Raw genomic sequence first — 26,163 nt, 5'->3', positions numbered from 1 at the left:
CTCCCCACTGAAAGAAAAGACGACTTTATGAGGTTTATAGAGTCTGTGTATTATGAACACTTAAAGAGCATCTAACATTTTGATAAGATATTGTGAAGATATTCACAAAATGTCCTGCAGCATTTTCTGTGGTGATTCATAACAGTAATGTACCTGTGTGGAAGGATGAACAAACCAAGAACGCTTTTTGTGAAGAGCAACTGTTTTGTATTTATAATTGGGGGATACTTATAGAAGATTACTTATAGACATTTATTATTTTTCTGAATGATTATTCTGATTGGCAGTGTTTTTTTTCTGTTTCTGTAAACAGAAATGGAATACAACTACTACGAATAGGAATTTTCATCATTATTCAAAATGCTCTTGTTTGCTATAATTGCTGTCAGTTCCATTTTCATTTCAATTATCTTAGTAACTTGTAATTATTCATTTTAATGTATTATTAAATCATTTATGTGAGTGGAACCAGTTTAACTGAACAACTAGAAAAGGAACTAAGAGTGAGTAGTGTTTTAAGAGTTTGAGGTGGAAACTAAGCACAAAAAAATCCGTGAGGATTGTACATGCGTCAATTTTCCCACAAATCCTTGCGCTCCGCTCCGGCCAGAGGGAGCGAAAGCGCGTCAAGCTGTGTTGCCAGGTGCGTAGAATTTAAATATAAAACTGCTGGCGTTCGTCCATTTTATTTAATGTAGCACGTTACTGTACACGTGAAAAAGGCACAAAAAAGGGCCAAGTTCACAACTGCTAGTTTTAGTATTATAGCTGAATAATGTAGTATAATGATGGGTAGAAGTTTAATAATGTAATAACACTGCGCTAAATGTAAAGCGGCTTTGTGGCGAATCATGGGTGTGCGTTAATAGTGTTATCAATTCAAACTTTACTATGTTATTGTTACTCTAGTATTATTTATAACTCCTTCAAATGATTATTAAGAAATTGATCTGGAGAAAAAAAAAACAAAGTCATACATAATAAATTCTAATAAAGATATAATTGATAAGGTGAAACTGCCTGTAATGAGATGTTGATAAGTGGGAGGTCATGTTTATGTGTATGTGTATGTGTGTATATATATATATATATATATATATATATATATATATATATATATATATATATATATATAATATAATGTTATATTAGACGGATGAATTTAAAAGGAAACTTTAAATTGGGGAAATTGGGGAAATTGGGGAAAAATCAATCATTCTATGATTATATTCAGTATTCCAGTATCCATGGATATTTTACACGCTGCTTATTATGTTGGGCATGTAAAAGCGCAAATCTGGCAACCCGGGCAGTATGGGCTGGGCACAGGGCAATAGGCTGGAGTCTACTATAACTTTGACCACTGAATTTATTTCATAGCTTTGACTGGTTTGTTCTTGTAGTAGTAAAACCTACTGGACTCATACAGAGACTGGAGTCGGGTCTTTTTTAGTTGTAGTCATGTAGGTCAGAATTAAAAGTGTAAAAAGTGTAAGCTGAGCTGGAACGCTCGTCGTGTTGTTTTTGTTGTTGTTCCAGCTATCGTTAGCTAGCCACGGCTTGGGAGTCTAACGCGAAGTAGAAAGCCAGATAACGGTAGCTTACTGAGTTTTTACTTATTCTCTTTTTTCCTAAAATGAGCGCCGTGGATGAAATAGTTTTCGCAAAACCATCAAGAAAATGTTTTGACCTCATTAATGGCTCCTGCATTCACTGAGCTCAATGATGCTGCCGAGAAAGAAAAGTAAAAACGAAGCGTCCAAGCCAGCAGAGGTTCAGGGGAAATATGTGAAGAAGGAGACTTCCCCTATGCTCAGGAGTGAGTAACTCTCATCAACTCCAAGGTTTTTATAAATAAACTGGATATTTTTTTTTTTTTTACTTTTTTTAAAATCCCAGCAAAAGCTCCAATTGTGCGTTTTGATTGCAGTTTCAAAAAATCTCAGTTATCCTGCATGTATCAGAGGTTAAAGAACTGTAGGTCTGTATTGTTTCAATGTGAATGTATTTATGATATAATGATGTCCAAATGCTGTGTAAGAAGTGCAACTGTATTCCTCCTGTTTACTTATAACACTTCTACTGACACTTCAAACCCAAGGTCACTTTACTATATCCAGACTAGTGACAGTACAAAGTCAAAAACTGAAGGAGAAGAGCACAATTCCTTCTTCTAGGGTTGCACTGATCATTCTGGCTTGCAATGTGTGATCAATATTGGGGGTGACGTTTTCCATCTATTTACTCAGAAGCATTACGTGTGATGAAAGTGTGGTGGAGACTGACATAAAAAGAGATTGTAAAAATTGCTGTGTTGTAATGTGTCCCAAAACAGATTGACATCAAGCGATCCGTGATATTGGTTATAACTAGGAGATCACTATTGAAATCTAAAAAAAAAATGGATTGTATGCAATAACTTTGAATCTTCTACCAATTTCTTCCCAGATCTAATGCCCTCGTTTATCCGTCACGGGCCGACGATTCCGCGACGAGCAGAAGTGCCGTTGTCAGAAGCCCCAGCGGTACCTGGTGCCGGAGTGTACCCCTTGGGTTCAGCGGCAGCGACAGAAGCAGGTGGACGGAAGAGTTTCCTGCGCAATGCAACACCTCGGCCCCAGCACGAAGTTTCCCGCCGGGACAGCCATCGTCTGTCTGCACCCACATATCTTCCACGCTCGCTCCCTGAACTTCCTCACGACTACTCCACTTCGACCCCGTCGTTCATCAGCGATAGTGGCCCGATAGCTGAGAACGGAGATGTGGCTCGTTACTACTATCCCCCCGAGGCTTACTACGATAACCAGCCCAGGCGCACACGTCGACCCGATCACTTCCACGACGATTACAGATATTACGAGCACAGCGAAATTAATTATCCACGAGGCCCTACACAGCCTCAGACGCCCCAGCCTCACAGTCGGCCTCCTGCAGGTAAGAATAGCGAGTTTTCCCAGCATGCCTCTGTCTTTGACTGAATGGACAGATGTCATGACAGCAGTCTGTTCTGCTTTAAGATATACAGGATATATACAGGACATCATTAACTACAGATTGTTGACTAATCAGGAATTGTTTTCCAGGAACCCCTTAAACTGTAAAGGGGGGTCTATGTACAGATTTCTTTTGTGCTTTAGAGCTCAGGTAACTAGTAAAATAGGTTAATATTTGTTAAATTTATTAGTACATGCAGTAACTTGGTAATGTTTTGTGATTTTCACCCTTGTAACAACTGTACATGCTTTAATAAATTTTTGTGCTGTGCAAGCATAATTTGAGTTAAACATTTTTAACTAAAACATTTAATCACTTTTTTATCTGACAGAACAAAATCCTAATGTCCAGATCGAAGTCAGGGTCTTAAAAGTTCAGATCTGAGTCATGAGTCATGAGTCATAATGTATCCCTGATGTCTAGATGGCCTTATTTGCATCTTCAGATGAGTCGGAGTAAACAGCGTCCCTCTGATCTATAATAACCTTAATGAAGACACTTTTATTATGTCGCAGGCATTTGTGACAAGTGTAGTGTTGTCAATATCGCTGTATGTTACGCATTACTCGTCAGTGAACGTACAAAATAAAAGGGAAATATCAGAGGTTCTATCAGATTGTGCAGTCATATGATGAGGTTTGCTCAGAATAAATGCTTGCGGCTGTTAGTAATATGACATCAGCGTGGGAGGACTGCTCTGAACAAATCTTGTCAGCATTGCATGTAATAATGTCTGCATCCGTTTTCTCAGCAACGTTGTGCAACTGCTGACCGTTCCATTAAAGAAACTATTCTGTATGTGATTAACAGCATGCGGTTTTGCATGTGCGATTGGGTGAACGATATAACACGTAACCCCCACATTACTGCGGATAGAGAGGTGGGGGGAGTACAGTTTTAGTAGTATAAAATTGTAGTATAAGTTTGATTTGTATATTTTATATAATTTGTGTATGAGGTGAGGTCAGGCTTTTGGTAATACTGAGCAAATAGTGATAGGTTGATCGATTGTATGTATTGGTGTTGTAACTAAAATGAGTGTGTGTGTGTGTGTGTGTGTGTGTGTGTGTGTGTGTGTGTGTGTTCTGTAGTTATTTCCACCCAGAGTTAAATAACTGACACATGCCAAAGACATCAGCTTTTCCGCTATAAATACACTCTATACTTATCCATCGCTCTCGGGCTTTCTCGGTCTTTTCCTCCTCTTCCCAACCCAGGTCAGATTTTCTCATGAACCGGACCGGTCAGCGTTCCCACACTTCTGTTTTGTGTGTTTTAAAACCAAAATACTTCAGTAGTGCTCCTTAAACGTTCCCAAAGGATTGGCTATTGGCCATGTATGATCGGAATGCACACATGCAGTCCTGCACATTCACTCCTGCTCTAATGTACCTCATTCTATTGGGACTCAGGTGTTTGAGAAAAATATCGTAGAAACCAGGACACTGGTGATGAGAAAAGTGTTGACGGTAGTAAATGACCAATAAAAATGTGCGTGATGATACAGTTTTTACGAACTGGTACAAATCTTTCCAAAGTTAGACAGATTCATGTTTTGCATTAAAATTACGTGCAGCAGACAAGATTTGATTTCAAATGCATTTTTTGTTAGTATTTAAGTACTCTTATATTTCTCAAATTTCTTTTTTTGTTTGTTTAGGGCCCTGAAGGAATGTGTATTAGTATTGTAACAGAAATATTATTACCACTTAAATTTACAAGTAGAATAACCATTATAGCTAAATCCTACAACATACGTCATGTTTTTGTGATGATGCCATGGTTGTACATGGTTCAATAATTGAATGAGTAGCCCATATGATGTAAAGAAAGACAAAGCATGCAGTGATACAGAAAACACTGAGAAACTAGAAACAACACTGAATGCAGACCTTCTTTAAGTCTACTTAATTTAACGCCTTATTCCTTAATTTTGTAGTTTGTAATTTTTTAAATGTAATTTCTTAGTATTTTAGCAGTTGCAGCTGCTGAATCCTGAAATCCTACAGCCGTCTCAGCATCCCTATTTCACACTTCCTTTAACATGAAGACTATATAACACAGCCCTGCCTCTTTTTTAACACACGTCACACATCATAACTTCGCTCATGCATTTACTGAAATCATTAATCGCGTGCGCTAAGTGAGGCCAAGCCATATAAGATTTGTTGCTAATCCAACAAGGTAGGTATTAATTTAAATAATGGTTTTGATGAGGAAAGTAATCATCATGTAAACATTGATCAAATCATGAATTAGACTCCTTTAACAATCCAAATTCTGCAGAGGCATTTTTGTTTAGACCATTACACACTCTACCTAATGTGACTGGTGGGAGAGGGGGAAAAAAAGCATGGCTGTGAAGAAACGTGGTTGTGATGATGGATGAAGATGAGATCGAGTCAACTAATATTTGAAAGCACATAATGCTTCAGCACACATTCTGTTTAGTGATTGGGAACATTTTTAGCAGAGAGTGACATTATCTCTGACTTGTTCGAAATGTATTAAAGCGAATGACATGTTGAGATAACGTTAACTTTTTATAGTACCTTGACGGCCCTCACTGTCTCCTTGCTGTTATGTGAACTAAAGCTAAATGCTGTTTCTTGCATACTTGTAAATTTAAACGTATTAGATGTAATGTGCTTGTGAACAGAGGTTTGTGAGACAGTGCTGAATTCAGGTTGCATATCAACAATGCATTAACAATTTGTAGTCTAATTGAATTGATTTTTCTTGGCATATTTGAGAATTCTGAAAAGTGTACTACAGTACAGTAAGCCCTGCTTTACAGCAGTTTAAATCTCACGCCCCCATTTGGTTTATCGAGAAATTGCATTTGCCACATAACTAATTTGTTTGGCTGATTTTCCCGTTCCCTCGCGGATAGCACGATAGACCAAAAAACTTATAGGGAATTGTTTTTATTTCGTTTTAATGTTGAAATAATTTCATTTATTAATACAAATGTAATTATTCATTATAAAATGAAGTAAAATGTTAATACAGTACAATACTGTATACATAAAATAGCATTTTTGGGGTGTTGTCCGTTTATTGCGTTCTTTGGTTTATAAATGGGGGATTACTGTATTATGTTAGAACAACAGTGATTTTGTCCATTTTACTAGATTAACTTCATTCATTCATTTTACACCAGCTAAGACTCAGACCAGTCATACTGTGATGTGATTAATATAAACTCAGTGTGTGGAGAGTCAACCCGGTCGAAGATGAATTGGTCAGGGTCAGCTGTACATTAAACACTTTAGGTTGCGTGTCCGTGTTGAATTTAAGTCACTGATCATTTAGAATTGTGATGAAAAGAATGAGTATAATTGCAGCGTGTATGTGTGTTAGAGCAAGAAGGAATGTTCTCTTTGTGCAGTAGGAGGCGAGGAGCATGGTTTTCCTCACATTCCATCCCTGCCTAAGACTCACACACACGCACACAGGCTCACAAATATGCTTATTGACGTGCACGGTCTCACCCAGCTGCAGATTTTACCAAAATCCTGTGTGTTTTATTTTTCCAGAGTATTTCACCGTTTCACACTGACTGAGCAGTAATATTGGTTTGAAAATTTTTTACCACTCTCTTGACTGACAGAGAGCTTTAATATGCTTTTAGTCTGTGTTTCTCTGTTGTTTATTTTTTATTTTTATTTGTCAGAATGCTGAGAAAATATCTACTCAAAAAATGGTACTTGCTCCCAAAAGAGAGACACACACACTTACACACACACACACACACACTTACACACACTTACTTCCCCATGGAGAGTCTCCCAAAATAAGCCAAAATCCCAAAATCAACAGCAGATGTTTGATTACACATGTAGCCCTCTTGTATTATCTGTACTGATACAATGATAGCTTAAAGAACAGGAAAAGAAAGTCACATTCATGACATTTTGCACAGAGGTTTGAAGCGATGGGATTTTTCCCCCCTCTCAAACAAGGCATCATCTATGACCAAAACCAATTTTTGCATTAATCTTATTATGTCAAATAATGTGGAACATTATTAACTACATTTATTATGCATTACACATTAAGTTGTGGTATTTATATCACTGCTGCTGTAAGAAGTGTGTCTACCTGTGTGTGTTTTTAGCTATTGGACGCATGCAGGCGAAGTCTTTGGGCAATCTGGCGAGTTTGAGTGCAGAGGAGATGGCCCTTCCACCTGGTTGGACGGTTGATTGGACGATTCGAGGCAGAAAGTACTTCATCGACCACAACACAAACACAACTCATTGGAGTCACCCGCTGGAGAGGGAGGGGCTTCCACCTGGCTGGGAGAGGGTGGAGTCTGCAGAGTTTGGAGTTTATTATGTTGATCACATCAACAAACGTGCCCAATACAGGCACCCATGTGCTCCCAGGTATGTGCGTGTTTGTGTATGTTTTGAGTAAGCTATTCTAGAGACACTAACCTGGTCCCTGTGTGGCAAACAGTGCAATGTGGCTTATTCTTCAGATAATTTCACAAAGTGGAACAGGTTTCACTAAGGTTCCACTCCTGTATTGAGCTGTTTCAGAATTTATTTACATTCGGAATGTATTTCTTTCATGCACACACACACACATATATATTGCACGTTTTTTAGAGCTTCAACTGTTCCATACATCAATGGATTCTGCAATCCACTAAGATTTTTACTTACATTTTCTGAACCTCTATGTGTTTCCCTCTGGCACTCATGTGTTTTATTCATTTTCCATCTGCCCTGGCCATTAGTGTTCCACGCTATGACCAGCCTCCGCCCATACCTCCTCCAATCACGTACCAGCCCCGTCCCCCAGAGCGGAATCAGCCAGTGCTAGTGCCAGCAAACCCCTACCACACTGCCGAGATCCCAGACTGGCTGCAGGTCTATGCCAGAGCACCTCTGAAGTAAGTTCTTTAGGAACACACAATCAGGTGTTTAATACGCTTGGTTTATTGGTCATTTTAGAAGAGGCCACTTCAACTAGGTTCTGCAGGCTATCTGTCTCTTCTTTTCTACACTGTAATGGTAGTCTGAGATAATTAATTATGCTCCCTAATATAAATACAAAATCTAAATGCTCCGCATTTTAAAATAACCCTTTGTTTTGTGAGGAAAAGCATTTGCAATTTGATGCCCCTTGAAGCACAACCAAAACAGAGTAGTGAAAAGGTTTAGGAAACTTTACCAAATAAATGAATTGCCTGTACTATGGTGTAAGAAGAACGACACAGCTGTAAATGAACAGTGGCAGAGTCTAATCTCTACAGTCTGCACTTTACTGTATGTTCTGACTAAAAAGTGTCACGTTACTGATGTCACTCTAGATATGGCATTTGTGGCTGCTTTAAAATATTCATTTATGCTTTTAAACAATCACTGTTTCTATTGTGCAGTGTACACAAACAGATACAAAGCAGCCTGGTTAAAAGATGAAACTGTTCTTATAAAGATCGTGTTTGTTTCATTTTTGTTAACCCCCTGAAGGAATTCTTTATTTGTATTTGTGTATTAACTCATGAGCATAACATTAAGAGAATCTTGATAAAAAAATATTGCATGCCTGTGCTATAATCACTGCTCTGCGTTATGAACTTGGATAAAAAAGGGTGGTATAAAAATGAAAAAAGCCCCATGTTCCCTGCGCTGTGTGAATAACACATTAAGAAATGAAGCCCTGCTTGCTTTGATGCTTGCTGTGATTAAGGGATACATTTCTAAATATCATTGCTTTATTGGTGCCATGCTAACCTCTTATTTCCTGTCTCAGGTATGACCACATCCTGAAGTGGGAGCTGTTCCAGCTGATGGATCTGGACACGTATCAGGGCATGCTAAAGCTGCTGTTCATGAAGGAGTTAGAGCGCATCGTTAAATCGTACGAAGCTTACCGTCAGGCCCTGCTCACCGAACTCGACATGCGCAAACAGCGTCAGCAGTGGTACGCTCAACAGCCAACCAAAAACTTCCCTCACAACATGTGAACTGCAGGACACCGCCATCCGGTAACACGCGTGCCTTAATACGGACGCTGTCAGGCCTTCACACGTGTCTCGGTGTGTGTCTCAGCAGTGTACATCAGTGTCAAGTGTGGACCGCACACATACACACTTACACTCTGACATATAACAGATGCTTATAGGTTGCTCTCAGACTGCACAAGAATAAAAGCGAGAGTTGCACACCTACATGCAGCGTTTGTATAGTGTAAACTTTATCCAGTTTATAGTCTGAAAGGTTCGGTGTGACTGAAAGTTTCCGGACATTCTCCAGCCAAATTAATATCAAAAGATGCCACAGTGACCTTTACCGTCTCTACTGTTTAGATGACACTATTTGCATTAAAAAAACTGGGTCTTGGTCACTATTGAATCATTTTCCTTTGATACATTTTTCACATACACACACTGAGCTCTTCCTGTGTTTCGATTGTCTGAAGTGTATTATAATCCTGTCTGATCTTTTCTTCGGCCTGCGTGGCCACTCAGCCTGTAGCACACACTCTTCCTTCAGCGTATGGACAATGAAGCGCTTTTTTTATGGACTTTTCCTGACGACGACAATCTAGGCCACTCTAAATGTAAAAGGTTTGTGATATATATTTTTTTCTCCTAAGGAATATGTCTTTATTTAAAGACTTGATTTTGTCAGCAGAAGCATCACATGTGATGCAGAGTAAGTGTGAGCTCTTTTAGCTCTTAGCTTTTTATCTTCATCTATTTTTTTCCTGCATAATGAAAAAAAAAATATATATATATATAAACCTATATAAACTCAAAGCCTCTCCATGTTGTGTAGCAGCAGCAGGATGAAGTCTGTAATTATTGTGAATGCGAGGCTGAATGTCGATATTGCTCATGCAAGATGTTTTTGCTGCATATGGTCTCATTTTACACACCCAAGCATTTACCACATGGCTTGACCTCAACTTTTAAATTTGTTGTGTGTGTGTGAGGTGGGCGTGTGTGTAAAGTGTGTATGTGTGTAGCTGACCGCTATCTGACCTCATAACTCTGTTACAAACTCTGATCCTGCCAGCTTGAGTGTGTAGGACTGTGTGGGAGTGTGTTTCTGAGAGTACGCAAGGGGTCTGATTTTTTTTATTTTGGGGGGGAAAATGTGTATGTTTGTAAACACCGCAAAAATTTAAGCTAGAAAGCAACGCAGAACCAATAACAGTGGTTTCAGTAAATACCATGTGACCTATTTAAGTAAAATTTAGGCTTTAGTAGTAGAAGAAATAGAATTAGCTCCTATATCATTAAATAGATTTACCACGAGGAACTAAAATATAATAGACCTTAGAGACTTTGTCATTGTAGTAATACAATGAAATTTGTCTGGTAGCTTTCAGAGATCAGCAGCAATTAGAAAAGAAAGATTAGCAAAAAAAGTAAACAAAGATAATTGGGCTAAAATATAATAATATGGCAATAAATTGTAAAAGCATGACCGTGTGCACTGTTATTGGAACATAATCAGTAACCGAATGTTTTTATTAAAGAACATTAGCACTCAAGTTACAGAAGTTGTACGCAGTCGTTCCCTTGCTTTCTACTGAAGCTAAAAAGACAACAAAAAAAAAACTGCCTTTTTGTAAAGCCTTTGCCCCTGACTATAAGGCACTGATGATGGAAACTCTTTTCACAAATGATAAATAAACTTGTCTTCAGAGCGCCAATTCCACCAAATCATCAATTATGCAAAATACGTCTTGCATCATATAGGCAGATGCCGTTACTTCCAGTTGTCTTTATTTATCTATTATTATATTCCCATTATAACTGAGGAGTTGGGGGGGAATAGGGGCTTGCTCATGGCAAGGAGCAGCACTGTTTTTGGTTCAGGGATTTAAGAATGAGTGCATTAATATAAACCTTGGAATATTAATCAACACCTTCTAGCAAAGCAGAATCGAGAATTGAACAGTGCTGTGGTATAATAAAATCAGAACACAATCGTTTTTTTAACAGCAAGTAATGATCTCAGGAAAAGGTTGGGGCAAATAATTAATCTGTGGTCTGTTCTTGAAAGATTGGATCATTTATTTCTTATTCTCCTGCAAACTTATCGTGTGTCAATTTTAAATAACACAAATGTAAACTGCAATCAGAAGCTCTAGGCAATACCTGGATGGTGTAGTGATCTGGATGTTGTAGAGCTGTAGTGAATGAGATACAACTTACAGCATTTCCAGAAAAGCAGATATGCACACTGCAAGCACTCAACTTACACAACACATTTGGTTTTTTTTTTAAACATGTAATGTTTAATTCTTTATAAATAGCACTGAATTCAACATAAAACAAGACACTTGTTACAAAATAAAACAGTGAGAATAACCCAGCCAGGATAGTGTTCCACAGCTGTCAGCAGATCCTTCTCTGCTTTGTAGTGCTGTGTGTGTGTGTGTGTGTGTGTGTGTGTGTGTGTGTGTGTGTGTAAATATTGTGTATGAATAGCAAGAATAGCAGAAGTTGATTAGATTATGTTTATTTATAGTGGATAAATGGAATCCTTAACCGTGGTGGATTTAGTGTCATCTGGCCGCATGTCAGTCAGGAACAGCACATGTACAGAAGGAGCTTAAGCTCATTCAGCACAACAGCACATCATACACTTGAGTGAACCATGCTATATCACCCTTCTACCTTTATCAACTTGACATAATTTAGTTCCCAGCACACTGACACAAAAGCTTTGCCTTAACTTTCAGGACCCTGATGTGTGTGTGTGTGTGTTTATATATATATATATATATATATATATATATATATATATATATATATATATATATATATATAATTTGATTTATAGGGAAATCAAAAGGGTCTGAAATCCACCTAAGAGGAGGATGCGTAGATATAATCATAGGGATTTTATCTGGGGCTGGTATGTCCTTTTCTTTTGGAAGCACTAATGAACTTTATATATTTGTAGTGAAAAGTTGACCAGTTGTTCATTTCTTCAAAAAGTTTATCACTCTCAAAGGAATTATTGACCAAGTCTTTCCATTCCCTCAACAAGTTTAACCAATCCTGGTTCCCTAAAGAAGTCTAAACTCACCATCCCTGCTTCTGATGGAATTCCTGTCAACTATTGCGCACACTTTTTTGCACGAGGCAGCTATATTTTTCGATATTTTACATCTTGGAAACCACTATGAAACCACTACCCGAATAAAGCCTCTTCCTTACAGTGTGAACCCTCCATACTATCCGTTAGGCACTGATAAAGTGTACAGGGAGTGGTTTAACTGTTAATATTGAGAACTCAACTTGACACTGGTAAAATTGTACCTAAAAGAAGCTTCAAGAAAAGCTTGCAAATTATCAGAGTAAAATGAGTGAATCAATGCGGATGAGGTTAGAAAAGATCGTCTGTTTTCCCCCTGCGTGTTTAACTTTATACCTGCCAGACAGGCAATAAAAATTTTCTAACCATTCACTAAGTAAAAAATAAATAATAAATCACATTTTTCTAGAACCAACCGATCTCTTGAACGACATAAAACGATACAATACTAGACGCTACATGAGACTATCCACATTCAGCATTTGCATTTCTGCTTAAATAGAGCAGCGGTCATATCGTAGCCCTCTTCCACTGACAAAGTTCCAGTGCCTGATCTGAGAACACGGCATTTCCACTGCAAAAGAGCTGATGTAAAATCACAAAACTGGCTTTCCGATATCATTTCATCAGCATGCCAACAACTTTGTCTACTTGTTAATTTTTATTTTGATGCCACTTAAAGAAAATTGTGAGCAGTGTCTAATCAAATTTCGCAAGCGAGCATTTTTTTTTTTTTACAATTACAACTGAATAGAAGCAACTTTATTAATGTTAAAGCATGAATCATTTATTTGAAGACAGAACTTTATAATACTAATTCCACAAATTATTACTATGACTTTAATTGGGAAGATGGGATATTATTATGTAACTTTTTGGCTCCTACCCCGGTTGAAAGGAGAGCAGATTGTTCGAGGTTCACTGGTTCCCTGAATCAATGCCAAGATATTGTTAGTGGAAAATCCAGGATGAGCTGAATCTCCATCTTGGAATTGCTGTTTACATTTACTGGATTTCAAGGGGCTGTTAGTAGCATGTAATGCCATAGCCACTGAATCGGACCTTTGTTCCTTATACAGCAATATGAACTTTTTTTAAAATATACATTTCTATTACTCTTGATTTCTCTTTCTCTCTGTCAATGTCGTCACATTCATGATCCAAAAAGCTCAAGTGTGCTATGATCAGAGCATCTCTTTAACAGAGTGGGTGTACATTTGGGAGTGTGTGTGTGTGTGTGTGTGTGTGTGTGTGCTCAGTTTTTCTTCTTGTCCTGTTGCTCAGGGTGTTGCTCAGTCTGGTGTCTGGGGAAAGCGTGGTTGTACAGCTGCCTATGATTGGCAGCGACGTTATACAACTTATACAGAGCCTGTGAGAAAGGAACAGGAAAGGGTTAATCCATATTGTTACAGTGAATTTTGGATGTGTGGATAATTTCAAGTAAACCAGATTCTCCATTCCCCTTACCTCATTAGTGCTTCCCTACAGCAGAAAGAGAAACGAAAAGAGAAGAAAATTAATGCAACAGAATATAGGGGGAATAAGGGACATGCTGATTTACTGAAGTGGAAATTGTATACAATTTGGAACCCTGTCTGTAGTATGAGAGGATCAAAGCCAGACAAATGCCAAAACCTATAATCTTGGGTTACATTTTCTTGCACTAGTCTTCATCTTGGGTTCTGCTCCCCCTTTTTCATTTGAAAGCTTATTATTTTGACATCTGACAACTGCATGGGCCAGAGTGAGTATGTGACCCTCTGGTGGTGAACAACATCCACTGCACAGTTTGCTGCTTTTTATGCATGCAAAACGTTTATTCACCCTGTGAGAAAACACATTTCGATGAAAGGAAAAGGAAGCAAATACATTTCAGATATATTTGCTTCTGGCAGTAGTTCCTTTAGGTTTAGCGACCGTGACAAATCTTGTAAGTGGAGAAAACAAGACGGAACTGCTTCCTGTTTTGGAAAAGATCATATTCTATATGATCTTTTCCTAACTACAAACACATTAACATGAGCTTGGTCCCAGCTCAGCTCTGTAAATAAATCAGACCAGACTGAATCAAATTATAAATAGATGTGCATTTGACTACAAGGCTTTAAAAATAAATGTAAAAAAATTTATACAGTGCATACAGTATACTTTTTCCACCATTTAAAGTGGATGCATATAAGAGATTGTTTGTGTGCTTTATAAGTCTAGGTAATGTGAGGTAAGTTCACCTGGTCCCACAGCGCTCCAGCCACCTGGTCTATGAGTGCACCGAGCTCTCGGTACTCGCCGGAGTAACGGATGTAGGCCCAGGTGCAGAGCGTGATGAGAGCGAAACCCAGAACCATGTTGCACACGCTGGCGATCACGTCAACGCCTACGAAGCCTGTGATGCCAGCCGCCACATACATTATGAAGATGACCACAAACAGTGTAGCAGGTGTCCGTGCTGCATGGAAGATGTTCTTGGAGTCGTTGTGCTTGATGTACTGCACAAAGAGCTCGTCGATCTCGGCCTCCAGCTGCAGCAAATAGCGGCGGCTGAACTCCTCGCCACCCATCTTCTTCACACCACGGAACACGGCCAGGGCTTCATCACGGATCGCTGTGTGACGAGCTTGCAGCTCACTTGGGGCTAGGAAGGGCCGGTCACCTCCGCTCACCTGTTACAGGAGGTAGGGGAAGATTTAGTATTGAGTTATATTCTTGTTCTTGGAAGAATGTAAATGCAACACTAAGATCATACTTTTCAGTTATTCATCCTTAGTGAGAGCTTTATCAAGGACTGTGATGGATCACCCTGGATGATATGGCACCATGGGCACACACATGCATACTTAACATAGCTATTCCATCTACTGTCTTTTGGAACCACAGAGGTGCAAGTATTAAATGCACAGAAACTCAAGCTTAGGATTCAATCTAGAGATCCCTCAATACCCCCAATACGAGGTGGTATCAGAAGGTTTCTAGACTAGCTCTGTTTAGAAGAAAGTACAGTACTTTATTTATTTACATTTACACACTATCACATTAAAAAAAAAGTTCCCCTTGCACAGCAATTCAGTGCTCCCATTATTCCTGCCACTTCTAGAATCTGTCCTGGAAGCCTTTTCACTGGATCTCCCCATTGGTGTCAAAATGGCGACCTTTGACCTTGATCTTCATCTTCGGGAAGAGTGGGAATCCGCAGGAGCCAAATCTGGTGAGTAAGGTGGGTGCGAAAGTGAGATCATGTAGATTGTTCTCCAAAGATCATCGTGCACAAGTTGGCGAATGCTTTCGACACTTTCCAGGGCTGAGCTTGTCTGCCGGATCTCTCGTCTTCCAGTGATGTTCTTCCACTCTTGTTCTTCCGTGCATGTGCCACTCAAAACACCTCGAACAACTAATTGAAGCATCGCTGCATGTGAAACGTGTCATATCAAATGATTCTGTGGCAGATTTGCTCAGTATTACGGCTGCTCTTTGTTCTAACTTGCTGTCCGTGATGAAATCGCAGACGTAACACGCATGGTGAGAATAGCACAAGTTAGCATCATTAGTCTTGAATCTTTTTGATACCACCTCATACTTTTAAAAAGTAATAGTATCTTTTTAAAAAAATTAATAAAATAGGCAGTCAGACAACGCTGGCCATTTTCATTCATTCATTGTCAATAAGTGGGTTGAGCAGTGCTCTACAATTCTTCTCCCCTGACTGTGTGTTTGTGTTGCAGGCTCTCTCACCTCCTCCATCTTACGATTGTAAAGGTCTTTAGCTGCAGCTACAGCCGCCAAGTTATTCGCCTCAGCGGTGGCCTGCAAATAATCGCCACAATGTGCAATCAGATACTACAGTCACTCAACTAAGAAACAAAAACAGCAAAACGCTAGGTGTCCACAATATGAATTTCTTGTGCGTGATTATGGTCAAAAAGGTTATAACTTAAACAATCCTGCAACCTGTCATTCAAATCTGAGGTGTATCTTGATGCATTCTTCATTTCTATAGTAACTTATATGGACTTGTATATGGTCAACAATCCAGATGTGATTATTGATGTGAATTTAGATTGCATTTTTGGAATAGTCTCCATTGTCAGTGCTTTGAACTGTAATAGTAATAGGTATTTCCCTAAGAGATTCTTCTAACATTCAACTCTGTACATATAACAGTACATGTAAATAAGAAATAATGGCCAACAGGGTGTTTAATTCTACGTATTAATATTTGAAAAGATTTCCGCAAGCAGAAAGATTAAATCTTTTGCAAGCTGAAGGATGCAGTAATTCACTCCCATAATTTTAAAATTGCACACTATAGTATAAGTTTGCTATGCAGAATGCGTTAGCATAATACTGAGTAGAAAAATATGTACAGTACCTGTAACATGGACTTTGGGTGAGGCAACTCTTCCCCCTGGTAAATCTTTATATATGCCTGAAAGCCAACAAAATGGCGTAAGCACATATTATATATTGAATTTTCAATCAATTTTACAATCATAACATTATAAACCTTTTTAAAAAGCCTAGCCTCACTGAAGTGTATGGTGTTTCAATAAAAGTAGCTTTGTCTCCAATATTTCTTCCAGGTGAGCATCATTGCAGATGAGCTGCTCAGGTGTGAGTTCACCTTAAAATACTCCAGCAGGCCTCTGCAGGTAATCTTGCTGCCGTTGATTTCTTTGACGTCCAGGTTTTTGGGGCTGAGTAACCACGGCACCAACACCTTCAGGTTACCGATGAACTCTGAATCTATCTCTACAATGCAAGTTACATGCAGCAATCAAGCAAATTATAATGACATTTTTAAAGTCCTGCTTTCATTCAGCTGAGAATCGTGTTCATTTAATCATCTTTAGAATCTGCTGTTTGTCATTAAAAGCTCAGGGTGGAAGCAAAGTGTATTCCAGGAACAAACTAACACATTTATTCAGAAGTCAAAAGTGAAAATATTTACACAGATAGATTTAATCAAAACAATTTTAACAAAATTAATTGAAAGAAGAACAGCCGGGGAAGGGTCACCAGTTCATTGCATGGCTTCACACACATGAATTCATTGTTGCACATATATAGTTTTTCTAGGATTTAATATTCATGTGCCTTTGAGAGAATGTGGACATACATACCCTTAAGTCTGCCATCAAAGTGTGGGTTGGTGGCAACCTTGAGGCCAGGATGTGGCAGGAGGAAGCAGGAGATGTTGGTGAAACAGGAGTGAATGTGCTTCCTGACATTCTGAAGCTCTTCGTGTTGGTTTTCTGAAATCTGCACATACATACATAAGAGCACAGTAACCAAAATACAACAGTGCTACCATACAATACTTCTACATTTCATAACATTAAAATGGATCAATATTTTACTAAAGTGTCATGTAAATGCGCACTAACCAAATAAAAAATTTAAACTGGAATTTTAAAAGATTCAGATCTGCTGATTTTCTTCATAACTATATGCACATACTGATCACTCATAAAGTGCAGCATGTTTTTCTGCCTCGTTTGCACTTAGTAGCGCCTATAAAAGATTAAGTGCACCAGGGGGCTGGAAACACAAAATACAACTAAATGGCAAAAGAAAAGGCAGAAGATGGATTTTTTTTCTCTATACCGATAATAATACTAATAATTTACAATATCACATCACATGAAAAGGTCACAATTCTTTCTCTTTCAATTTCTTTTTTGTATAATTGAATGACAAAAATCACAATTTATCCTCTATGGTATTCTTAGTCCCTGATGTACTGAACTAGCTCAAACCTCTTTCTATAAATTACTCTGGATAAGGAGGGCATCTGCTAATTGCTGAATACTTAATAAAAATAACAATAAAGTGCAGTATTCCATACAAATTAAGAATCGAATCGAGGTTTACATTAGTTTGATTTCTTATGTGTAAATGCAATGAGGATCACTAGAGAGATACAAACATTTTTTCTAAAATAATGGAAGTTTCATGGATAGCAGTTTGTGTGAAAGTGCTCCTATGAACAGTTTATGAATGAATCCACTTATATCCAGCTTGATAAATGAGGCCCAGTGGGAAAAAATCCTTTCTTGTTTCTATGCCAAAAGCTGAGTGCTACCACTCTTCCAAAAAAAAAAACCCATGTATGTAGTTTTAAATTAGTAGCATATTTCACACCAAGTAGCAAGCTTGACAAACCTTTCATGAAAAATCAAAACAAGATCAAAACTGTATTTAGGGTTTCCATTTTACTCAGTGTTCATTAATCTTTAGTACCTTCTTTTCCGGGTCAGGGAGAGTTACAGTGGAACCATTGTACCCTTGGGAAACCTGACGAACTCAACATGGACATTGCCCTGTTCTGGACATTGAAGCAGTGACCCTGGGAGGTGGGAAAACTACCTCCTGCACCACTGTGCATTGTTGCATAAAGATTATGTACACTAAATGATAGGACAATGTACTATAATTAGGGTGTTTTGCTTGCTTGCTCTTGCTTATCCCCATTCCACCCTGAGCATGCCTGATCTTGTCTGATCTCAGAAACTAAGCATGGCCTTGGATGGGAGACCTCTCAGAAATTTCCCTTTTAGCTTTTTAGTAACACAAGTTTTTATAGAAAAAAGAAAAGACAGAAGTGTCAATAGGCATTTTTCTATTCTATTACTGAAGTCCTTCTGTAGTCAAACATTAGGCTTATAAGAAGAAATAAACATTTCCACCATTGCTGAACAATCCCTTTCATAAAGACTCTTCCACAAACATAAAGGAGGATGTTTTGTTCTCCATGATATACTATTTCTTTTCCAATTCACCCGCTGAATCAGTTTGATCTAAGTTAGCACACACAGACACACACACTCTCTCAGCAGTGGCTAAGGAGATGTCTGACCTTTAATCTTTTCTCCAGGAACTTCATCCCTCCCTCTTGTCCATATGGAAACTCGTATGGAAAACTCCAATCTCTCACCAGGAAAATCATTGACTAGAAAAAAAATACAATATTTTAATCTTAAACAAATATTTGTCTCCAGTTTGAACTTTTTTAGCTCCTTTCCCAAACTACAACAGCTAAAAAAATTTGATGTGCTGTAATGGGTTTATGTAAATACCTGGAATGGCTTGAGGAACGTTTCCTCCATGGCCAGTCTACCATATTCTGTAAAAAGCTACACACAAAAACGACAGAAAAGACACAAGCACAACTATAAGCAGAAAGCTTAGTCTTCTGCATTCATGTTCCTCCGAGGCTCATATTTTTCACTTGCCAACATGTAATTACAGGTTTATGTTGTGGCCTTCCTCTGAGGTTGGGAAAAAAACATTTCATTGTTCCACAAAGGTATATGATCTATAAAACATGTTTACTTTTTCTTTACGAGAGGCCTCACTACATAGAGCAAATCATGTGTTTGGCTGACATTTATTGTTCTGCTAAATGAATTCAAGGTCACAAAATGTATTTTGTAGAAGAATTCTATTTGACTTGGCAACCTCAAGAATACATACAGGCAGCTTAAAGCTAAAGCAATTGCTGCTGCTTTTAATAAACTTAATTTCAGGCATTTGTATATGACCGGCCATACCTGTAGGTGCTGCAAGTCATCCTCCTGAACGTTCTGTGATATGTTATACACCTGCAAAGAGATGAGGTCACTGCCGAGCTCTGTACTCTGTGTGATGTGTGTTATACAGCCTGAATGATTAACACTTGAGAAGGTGCGTTTTAGCGTTTCCAGACATTACCTGCATGGAGCTGATCATGGTACTGAGGGCGAATACAGTAGCTGAGTCTCTCAGTGTTGACTGGCTATCAAACGTTCCCTGTGTGTCCATCAGCAGCACTGCCACCTACAGTCCAGGATAAGAAACACAAGCCACACAAGTAATAATATACTCAATGCAAATTATGAGGTTTAAAAACTCAGGTGTTGGGTTTGTAACAAATAAAATATATGCTGTTCTAAGACATTAATCAATTGTAGGGTAGAGCAGCTATCAGAGCTGCAGTTATAGAAAATTTATCGACACCTTCTGACCAAATCAGATTAAAGTGGTCAGCTATAGTATAATTGCGTGTAATTTTCAGGATGTATAACCTACATTTAATAAGTACATTAAAAATGATGTCATATTGCAAATAAAACTAACTGCTGATATGGTACAGTTTTCTGTAAGAAGGCATTTATTTAACATTTGTTGAAGGATTCTTCAGTGTTTTGTAATGTTTACAGGACACAGGAAATTTAGGCTCTCGGTAACATGACAATCTGTTTAAATTTTTGTTTTGCCTAATTTATTTAATAAAAAATAATCTGGGGAGAAAACAACTGTTTACAGCTGCTATAACAAGTCAAAAATGAACAGAAGTGCCTTGTGGATGTTTTGCAACATTTAATGCAATCATAGAAAGTCAGAAGTACGATGTGTAGTTTATTAAAAAATGTAAAAACTGGCACATAACTGCAGAATAAGAGAAACAAACAATATCCAGTGCTACTTAGCATTTCATTTGTACCGAACTTGATTTTATTTTATTTCTGCGTTTTTCGTGTAACTTGTTTAATGACTTGCTGTACCAAAACTGTTTCCCCTGGGGATTAATAACATAATCTATCTTTCCATCTGTCTAAACATTATACAAAGAGAATCAATGGGGGGGTGGTGTTGGAATGCACAGCCATGACACAGAAATATTAAATGTATATTAGTTGATGGAAACCCCACTATAAAATGCCCTGCATACTTATTATTCGATTTAAGTATTATGCATGTCTTAAGGCGCAAAGTGTATAAGAATTACTAGCTAAATCTGAGTTCCTGTATATCACACCTTTTTTCCATCTGGTTTGTCCACCAGGAAGACTTCACTCCAGATTTGGATGCCGGTGGTCTCTCTTTCAGAGCCTCCTCGCCACGAGAAACCTGTCAAAGGTTCATCAGGATCTCCTACCCAGTCTTCACTCGCCTATGAACACATACATAATACACACATGTTCTCACAGGACTTTTACACATTTGAACATTATAAACCTCAAATAATTAGATGATAGGCATCACATTAGCTGTGCACATGCCTTACAGTGCATCAACTCCAATGCAATAATGTGATGGTGAGGCAATTGAAGAACAGCCCATTAGTAAATAACTGGCAGAAATCTTATATTTCATATCTGATATTACAGGAAGTGGGCAGCTTATCATCTCCCAGACCACATCCCCCCCCTTCCCCCACCTCTTAATATATGATTCACTCTTTCTGAATCAGATATCTTTCTTCATACGTTCAATTCCTTCTCGTAAGTGACTTTACACTGACATTATACATTAGCATACAGGTCATAGTACCTGGTTGTACATGTAGCGTAGCATGAAGTCCATGAGGAAGGACTTCCCCTTCCGGAAAGCTCCAGCAACAGATATGGCTACAATCTCTCTGTCTCTGAGGTCTTTGGCCAGTAGAATACGATTGAGCGCTGCCTCGTCCAGCTCGAATGTGTGATCATCCTTTACCACCAAAACCTGCACTGGCCGAGCTTTACCGTCCGGCTCCTCGTCCTCAGAGCTCCACTCAAATACATGCTTGTCCACAAAAGACCCTGTTGCATACCAACAAACATATATAATGATTAGTTTTAAAAAAGGACAGAGTGCACTCAAGCTGAAGATGTAATCATAATGAAAGGTATCTTTGGTGGAAAAGCCTGGTGGGGGCAGAATCGTGCTTCAGGGCTGCTCTTCCTCAGCAAGAACTGGGCATTTTTTTCAAGGTGTAAATATCATTAAAATTAAGTGCAAAACATCATGAGCTTTAAATGAATAGATAAAAAAAGAAGGAATTTCACCTTTCAGCATGACAATGACTGGCTTAACCAAGAGAAGATCAATGTTTTCGACCAAGCCAAAAATAAAAATGTGAAAATATACCCAAATCAAAGTGTGTCAATCTGATTTTTAGGTTTTTCACTGACTTTTACACAGAATACTGAGATGTAATAATCGAACAGTACTAAGTATTAGTATAGGCGTATGCCCTTCGTATAGGGGTGTGCCCTCAATGCAACTAGCTTATTATACGCTTTAAATTTTAGTTTCCTAAAACGGTTTCTAATTGCTTTTAAATTAACTTTATTCACATTGAAAATTTCATGCAGAGGGTGGAAAAAATTCTGACGTGAATTATCTTTTTTTGTGTCTTTTTTGTTTTACATCACAATAACCGGCCATTTTGTCTGAAGTTTCTAGACATTTTGTATCCATTGTACACCAAGCTGTAGTCTGTACATATTTCAAAGTTAGTTATTCAAATATGTTACAAATATAATGCAGTTTATCAGTAGCATTTATGCTCTTTGCAAAAAAAAAAAAAAAAGGGACATACATAAGTGAAAGAGTGGTGAATAATCATATGAGAATAGATTGAATGATTGAATTACATACAGAAATATCATTATGAATTCTCTTCCCATAAATCAGGCAGCTAAATATTATTATTATAATTATTATTATTTAAAACATCCGAAATAAATATCACAAATCAACTAATGATAAATGAAAAACTGGGTGTGGTGTTTCCAGAACTAAGATACCTTGGGAAAAGTCAGTAACTTAAAATGATGCTATGTAATAGATCTGACTAATTCCTCATTTAGGCTTTCTGTTTACATTTCTCTGGTACAGAAATCTGATGATTCCTGGCTGGTTTAGAACACAGAGCTCAGCTCTTATAAGCAAGCCACAAATCATTTGTTGATCAATAGAGGTGTAGTCAGTTGTGGGGAAGAGCAACCCGCGACACTGTTCTTACTTTAACTGCAAGCTGCTTTACAGGCAGCAGAGGGCTTCAACAATTTACTGTACCTCCTAAAAATGTTTACTCCTCTGTTCACCAAAGATGGAGGGTTACACTACACCATGCGGGTGGATCTGGACTGTAATGAATATAAACAGTCCACTATAGTGGCTTAGGCCTGCAATTGCCATGAACAGATTTGCAATCAAATCTTCATTAGTGAACAGATAACCTTAACAATGATAGAACTATAACGAATGGGCATTTGATGTCACCCTGATGGGGGTGGGTTCCCTGTTGAGTTTGGCTACTCTCAAGGTTTCTTCCTCATACCATCACAGGAAGTTTATTCTTACCAAAGTCACCACTTGCTCATTAGGAATAAACGTATAGAAATTAATTTATATATTTACAATTTATATTTGAAATCTATTTAATTGTGTAAAGCTACACAAGCTCTGGAACAATATCCACTGTTTAAAGGACTATACAAATAAAACTATAATGAATTTAATTTAGAAACGTATATTCTCATTAATATGGAAACTTATAATTATATAATAATTATATTGTAGAAGAGAAAATGGACTGTATATGTCCAGTATGTGAGTGCAACCCTTTTTCTATTTTCTCTGAATACATTAATGTTAGGATTTGTGTTTATAAGAGAAATGTAAGGTGCAGATGCCATTCTGGACAATTAATGTAATGAATTATAGATCCCTAAAAGGAAAACTGATGCAGAAAATCCCCAATACTGGCCATAGAAAAAGTTTTAAACACAGGACTGTCATTCTTACATAAAGTTTCTATTCTTCTCACTGTTTTGATTATTGGTATCCTTAAATGGAAAAAATTCTCACATAATTCACTTTTGTTAAAATGTCATGTGAATGTAGGGGGGAAATAACAGAGAACGCCAAATGGTTTGAGCTGTTTCTTGAATTCATTATGAAACAGCGTCTTTGGCAGTGGTTCAGTCTGCACGCCTCTCTTTCGCTTTGTCTCATACCAATCTGTCCCACTTCAGGCCCATAGGGTCAAAGGGGAAACATAGAACTGAATTCTTTTGCCTTAAAAATATAGGCAAGAAAGAGATAAATGCAGCAAAGTATTTACAAAATATTTTCATGATTATTATAAGCATCTGAGGGAGCAGTCTTGAAGCTCCTGAGTCATGAGTCATCCTAACTAAAATAAACATGCTAAAATCGGTAATAAATGGCATTGCAGCTGTGATACTGTTATACAATGAGAGATGTGCTTCAAAAACTTGGATTAATCTTTGTCAAAATCTTTCAAATACTCTCTCTCTCTCTCTCTCTCTCTCTCTCTCTCTCTCTCTCTCTTTTTCCTCCTGCATTCTCACCTCATCCTAATAAAAGTGCAATAGCCCAAGGCACACATGAGAACCTGTATGAGGACCTTTCATTGGAATAATGATTAATACATCTCAATGCACACATGCACGACATCTAACCCAACCCTAAACCAGTAACTAAAAGAAAACAAAACCTTAGTTTGTTTCTATATAAATATATATTTATTGTTTTCAATAAAATTTAAATGATACATTTAATCCTACCATGATATAAGAACATACACACACACATACTCCCCCATCCCCCCATTATATCTACTACCCTTATGACCTTCTGTTGGAATAATGATTTCTGCAGATCATTGCAGTTGATGCCATACCCACACCTACATCTCACCCCAACCTTAATATCAGTAACAAAGGAACATTTATATTTATTTGATTCGTTTATTTTTGTTGCTCTTATTGGTTGGATTTTGAAACCATATCTCCCAACATGAATATGCATATATATATATATATATATATATATATATAGTTCACATTATCGCTTTACCAATACACACACACACACACACACACACACACACACACACAGACCCCACCTCCACACGTCATATTTCTCGTGCTGTATATATAGGTCACTGTTCTCCTCATATCCTTCCTCTGAACTTCCTCACGTTCCTGCATATCCATGCAATAATCATATAGAAATGTGCAATATATTGCACACCATCCGAGCTTACAACAAATTAGATAATAATAATAATAATAATAATAATAATAATAATAATAATCAGGTCGCGCGTTTTGCCGCTGCAGCAAAACGTCTTAATTATTACAATAATAATTATAATAAAGCGCGAGCCGTGTCATGTGACAGACCTGGCGATCATTTTACTGTAAAACAACCCACACCTCGGAAAAAAGAAGGCTTGTGTTATCCATGCACCATTGCGAGACACACACACACACACACACACACACACACACACACACACACTAATAGGCTGGGAATAAACAACTGTGTCACTGGGCTGTGCCGTGATGGACCTGGGCTGTGGCTCCTGTAGCTGAACAGCAACATGAACCATTTGAAATCCAATTCCTCTTCACCATATCATCCTGTTTACACTCCTGAATACATCATCCATGCTTTAACCCTTTAACCCTTTGTTGAATGCATGAGTCGTGTCGGAAATAAATACAGCAGTATTTCTGATCCAGAGCAGAACCACGACTGTGCGGTGTTTCCATGCAGGAACCACACGCAGGTCCGTCTTGCTCAGACACCACTCACCCCAGCTGTCTCTATCCTTCTTCTCCCGGACCATGGTGCATGGATTATCGCTGTCCAGTCTCCTGGGTTTCACTGCTCGCTCTTCTTCATCAACAATCATGAAGACGGGAAACGGGAAAGGCAACGATGCTCTCTCTCTCTCTCTCCCTGCGCCTCATCCTCATCTGACAGAAGAACTTCCAACATGCAGCCGCCAGGGGGCAGAGCACATCCCACCTCAGCGTGAGTAGACACTTTACTGAACTCCACAGTTTCTCAACCCTGGTTTCTGAAGAAGCCCTTCCTGTGTTAAAGTGGGTGTGTTACAGTAGGAAAAGATGCTGCAATGGGCAAGACAGTTGAGGGGTATTCTAGGACCAGGGTTTAGAACATGTAATCATTAATCGTATCATTAAATATATACAATTTGTAGATGTGCGGTTACTAGTTGAGCGAGCCTGCATAAGGGTTAAAATGCATTCAGGAACAAATGCAGTATTTCTTGTCATTTATATTGTATATTTAATATGCATCATTCACCTGGAAATTTTAATGAATCAAAATTAATGTAAAAAAAATTAGACCTTATTTGGTTTTAAGCTGGTATTTAATGTAGACTTCATGTGCCTTTTTAAGGTAAAATCTACAAAACTAAAAATATGTATCCTTTGAAGGGATTACCCCAGCAACAAGACAATGCACAGTTTTTCATTGTTTTTTATTTACATGTCTGGCATCTGGCAGACGC

The 26,163-nt window shown here is 38.1% G+C and overlaps 2 protein-coding genes across 3 annotated transcripts; one reads left to right on the top strand and one right to left on the bottom strand.

Moving 5' to 3' along the window:
- Window positions 1-1,312: 1,312 nt before the first annotated feature.
- On the top strand, window positions 1,313-9,178 carry sav1 (salvador family WW domain containing protein 1). 2 transcript variants are annotated; one of them, XM_046872440.1, is made up of 5 exons: window positions 1,313-1,819; window positions 2,449-2,934; window positions 7,115-7,385; window positions 7,742-7,897; window positions 8,761-9,178. In XM_046872440.1, the coding sequence occupies exons 1-5, from the start codon at window positions 1,723-1,725 to the stop codon at window positions 8,972-8,974; spliced, it is 1,224 nt and encodes a 407-aa protein (XP_046728396.1). In that variant the 5' UTR covers window positions 1,313-1,722; the 3' UTR covers window positions 8,975-9,178. The 2 variants fall into 2 exon arrangements, with proteins under 2 accessions (XP_046728396.1, XP_046728397.1); XM_046872441.1 differs by having other exon boundaries at window positions 1,711-1,844.
- Window positions 9,179-11,236: 2,058 nt separating this feature from the next.
- Window positions 11,237-25,624, bottom strand: atl1 (atlastin GTPase 1). The gene is made up of 14 exons (XM_046872439.1): window positions 25,437-25,624; window positions 21,372-21,622; window positions 20,857-20,991; window positions 19,770-19,874; window positions 19,610-19,660; window positions 19,136-19,192; window positions 18,916-19,008; window positions 17,180-17,318; window positions 16,681-16,808; window positions 16,429-16,485; window positions 15,792-15,863; window positions 14,294-14,725; window positions 13,533-13,547; window positions 11,237-13,434 (listed from the first exon to the last, which is right to left on the bottom strand). The coding sequence occupies exons 1-14, from the start codon at window positions 25,534-25,536 to the stop codon at window positions 13,321-13,323; spliced, it is 1,749 nt and encodes a 582-aa protein (XP_046728395.1). The 5' UTR covers window positions 25,537-25,624; the 3' UTR covers window positions 11,237-13,320.
- Window positions 25,625-26,163: the final 539 nt, after the last annotated feature.

This window comes from Silurus meridionalis, chromosome 2 (assembly GCF_014805685.1).
Source record: "Silurus meridionalis isolate SWU-2019-XX chromosome 2, ASM1480568v1, whole genome shotgun sequence".
Classification (NCBI taxonomy): domain Eukaryota; kingdom Metazoa; phylum Chordata; class Actinopteri; order Siluriformes; family Siluridae; genus Silurus; species Silurus meridionalis.
The sequence above is the reverse complement of the archived record's forward strand: the minus strand, read 5'-3'. Positions and strand labels throughout refer to the sequence as shown.

Bases quoted from the DNA above. Each gene is read 5' to 3' on its own strand.
- sav1 (XM_046872440.1), top strand. From the start codon at position 1,723: ATGATGCTGCCGAGAAAGAAAAGTAAAAACGAAGCGTCCAAGCCAGCA. The intron at 1,820-2,448 runs GTGAGTAACTCT...ATTTCTTCCCAG, and splicing joins GACTTCCCCTATGCTCAGGA to ATCTAATGCCCTCGTTTATC. The intron at 2,935-7,114 runs GTAAGAATAGCG...GTGTGTTTTTAG, and splicing joins TCACAGTCGGCCTCCTGCAG to CTATTGGACGCATGCAGGCG.
- atl1 (XM_046872439.1), bottom strand. From the start codon at position 25,536: ATGATTGTTGATGAAGAAGAGCGAGCAGTGAAACCCAGGAGACTGGAC. The intron at 20,992-21,371 runs GTACTATGACCT...ATGTGTTCATAG, and splicing joins TACGCTACATGTACAACCAG to GCGAGTGAAGACTGGGTAGG. The intron at 19,193-19,609 runs GTATGGCCGGTC...TTTTGTGTGTAG, and splicing joins ATGACTTGCAGCACCTACAG to CTTTTTACAGAATATGGTAG.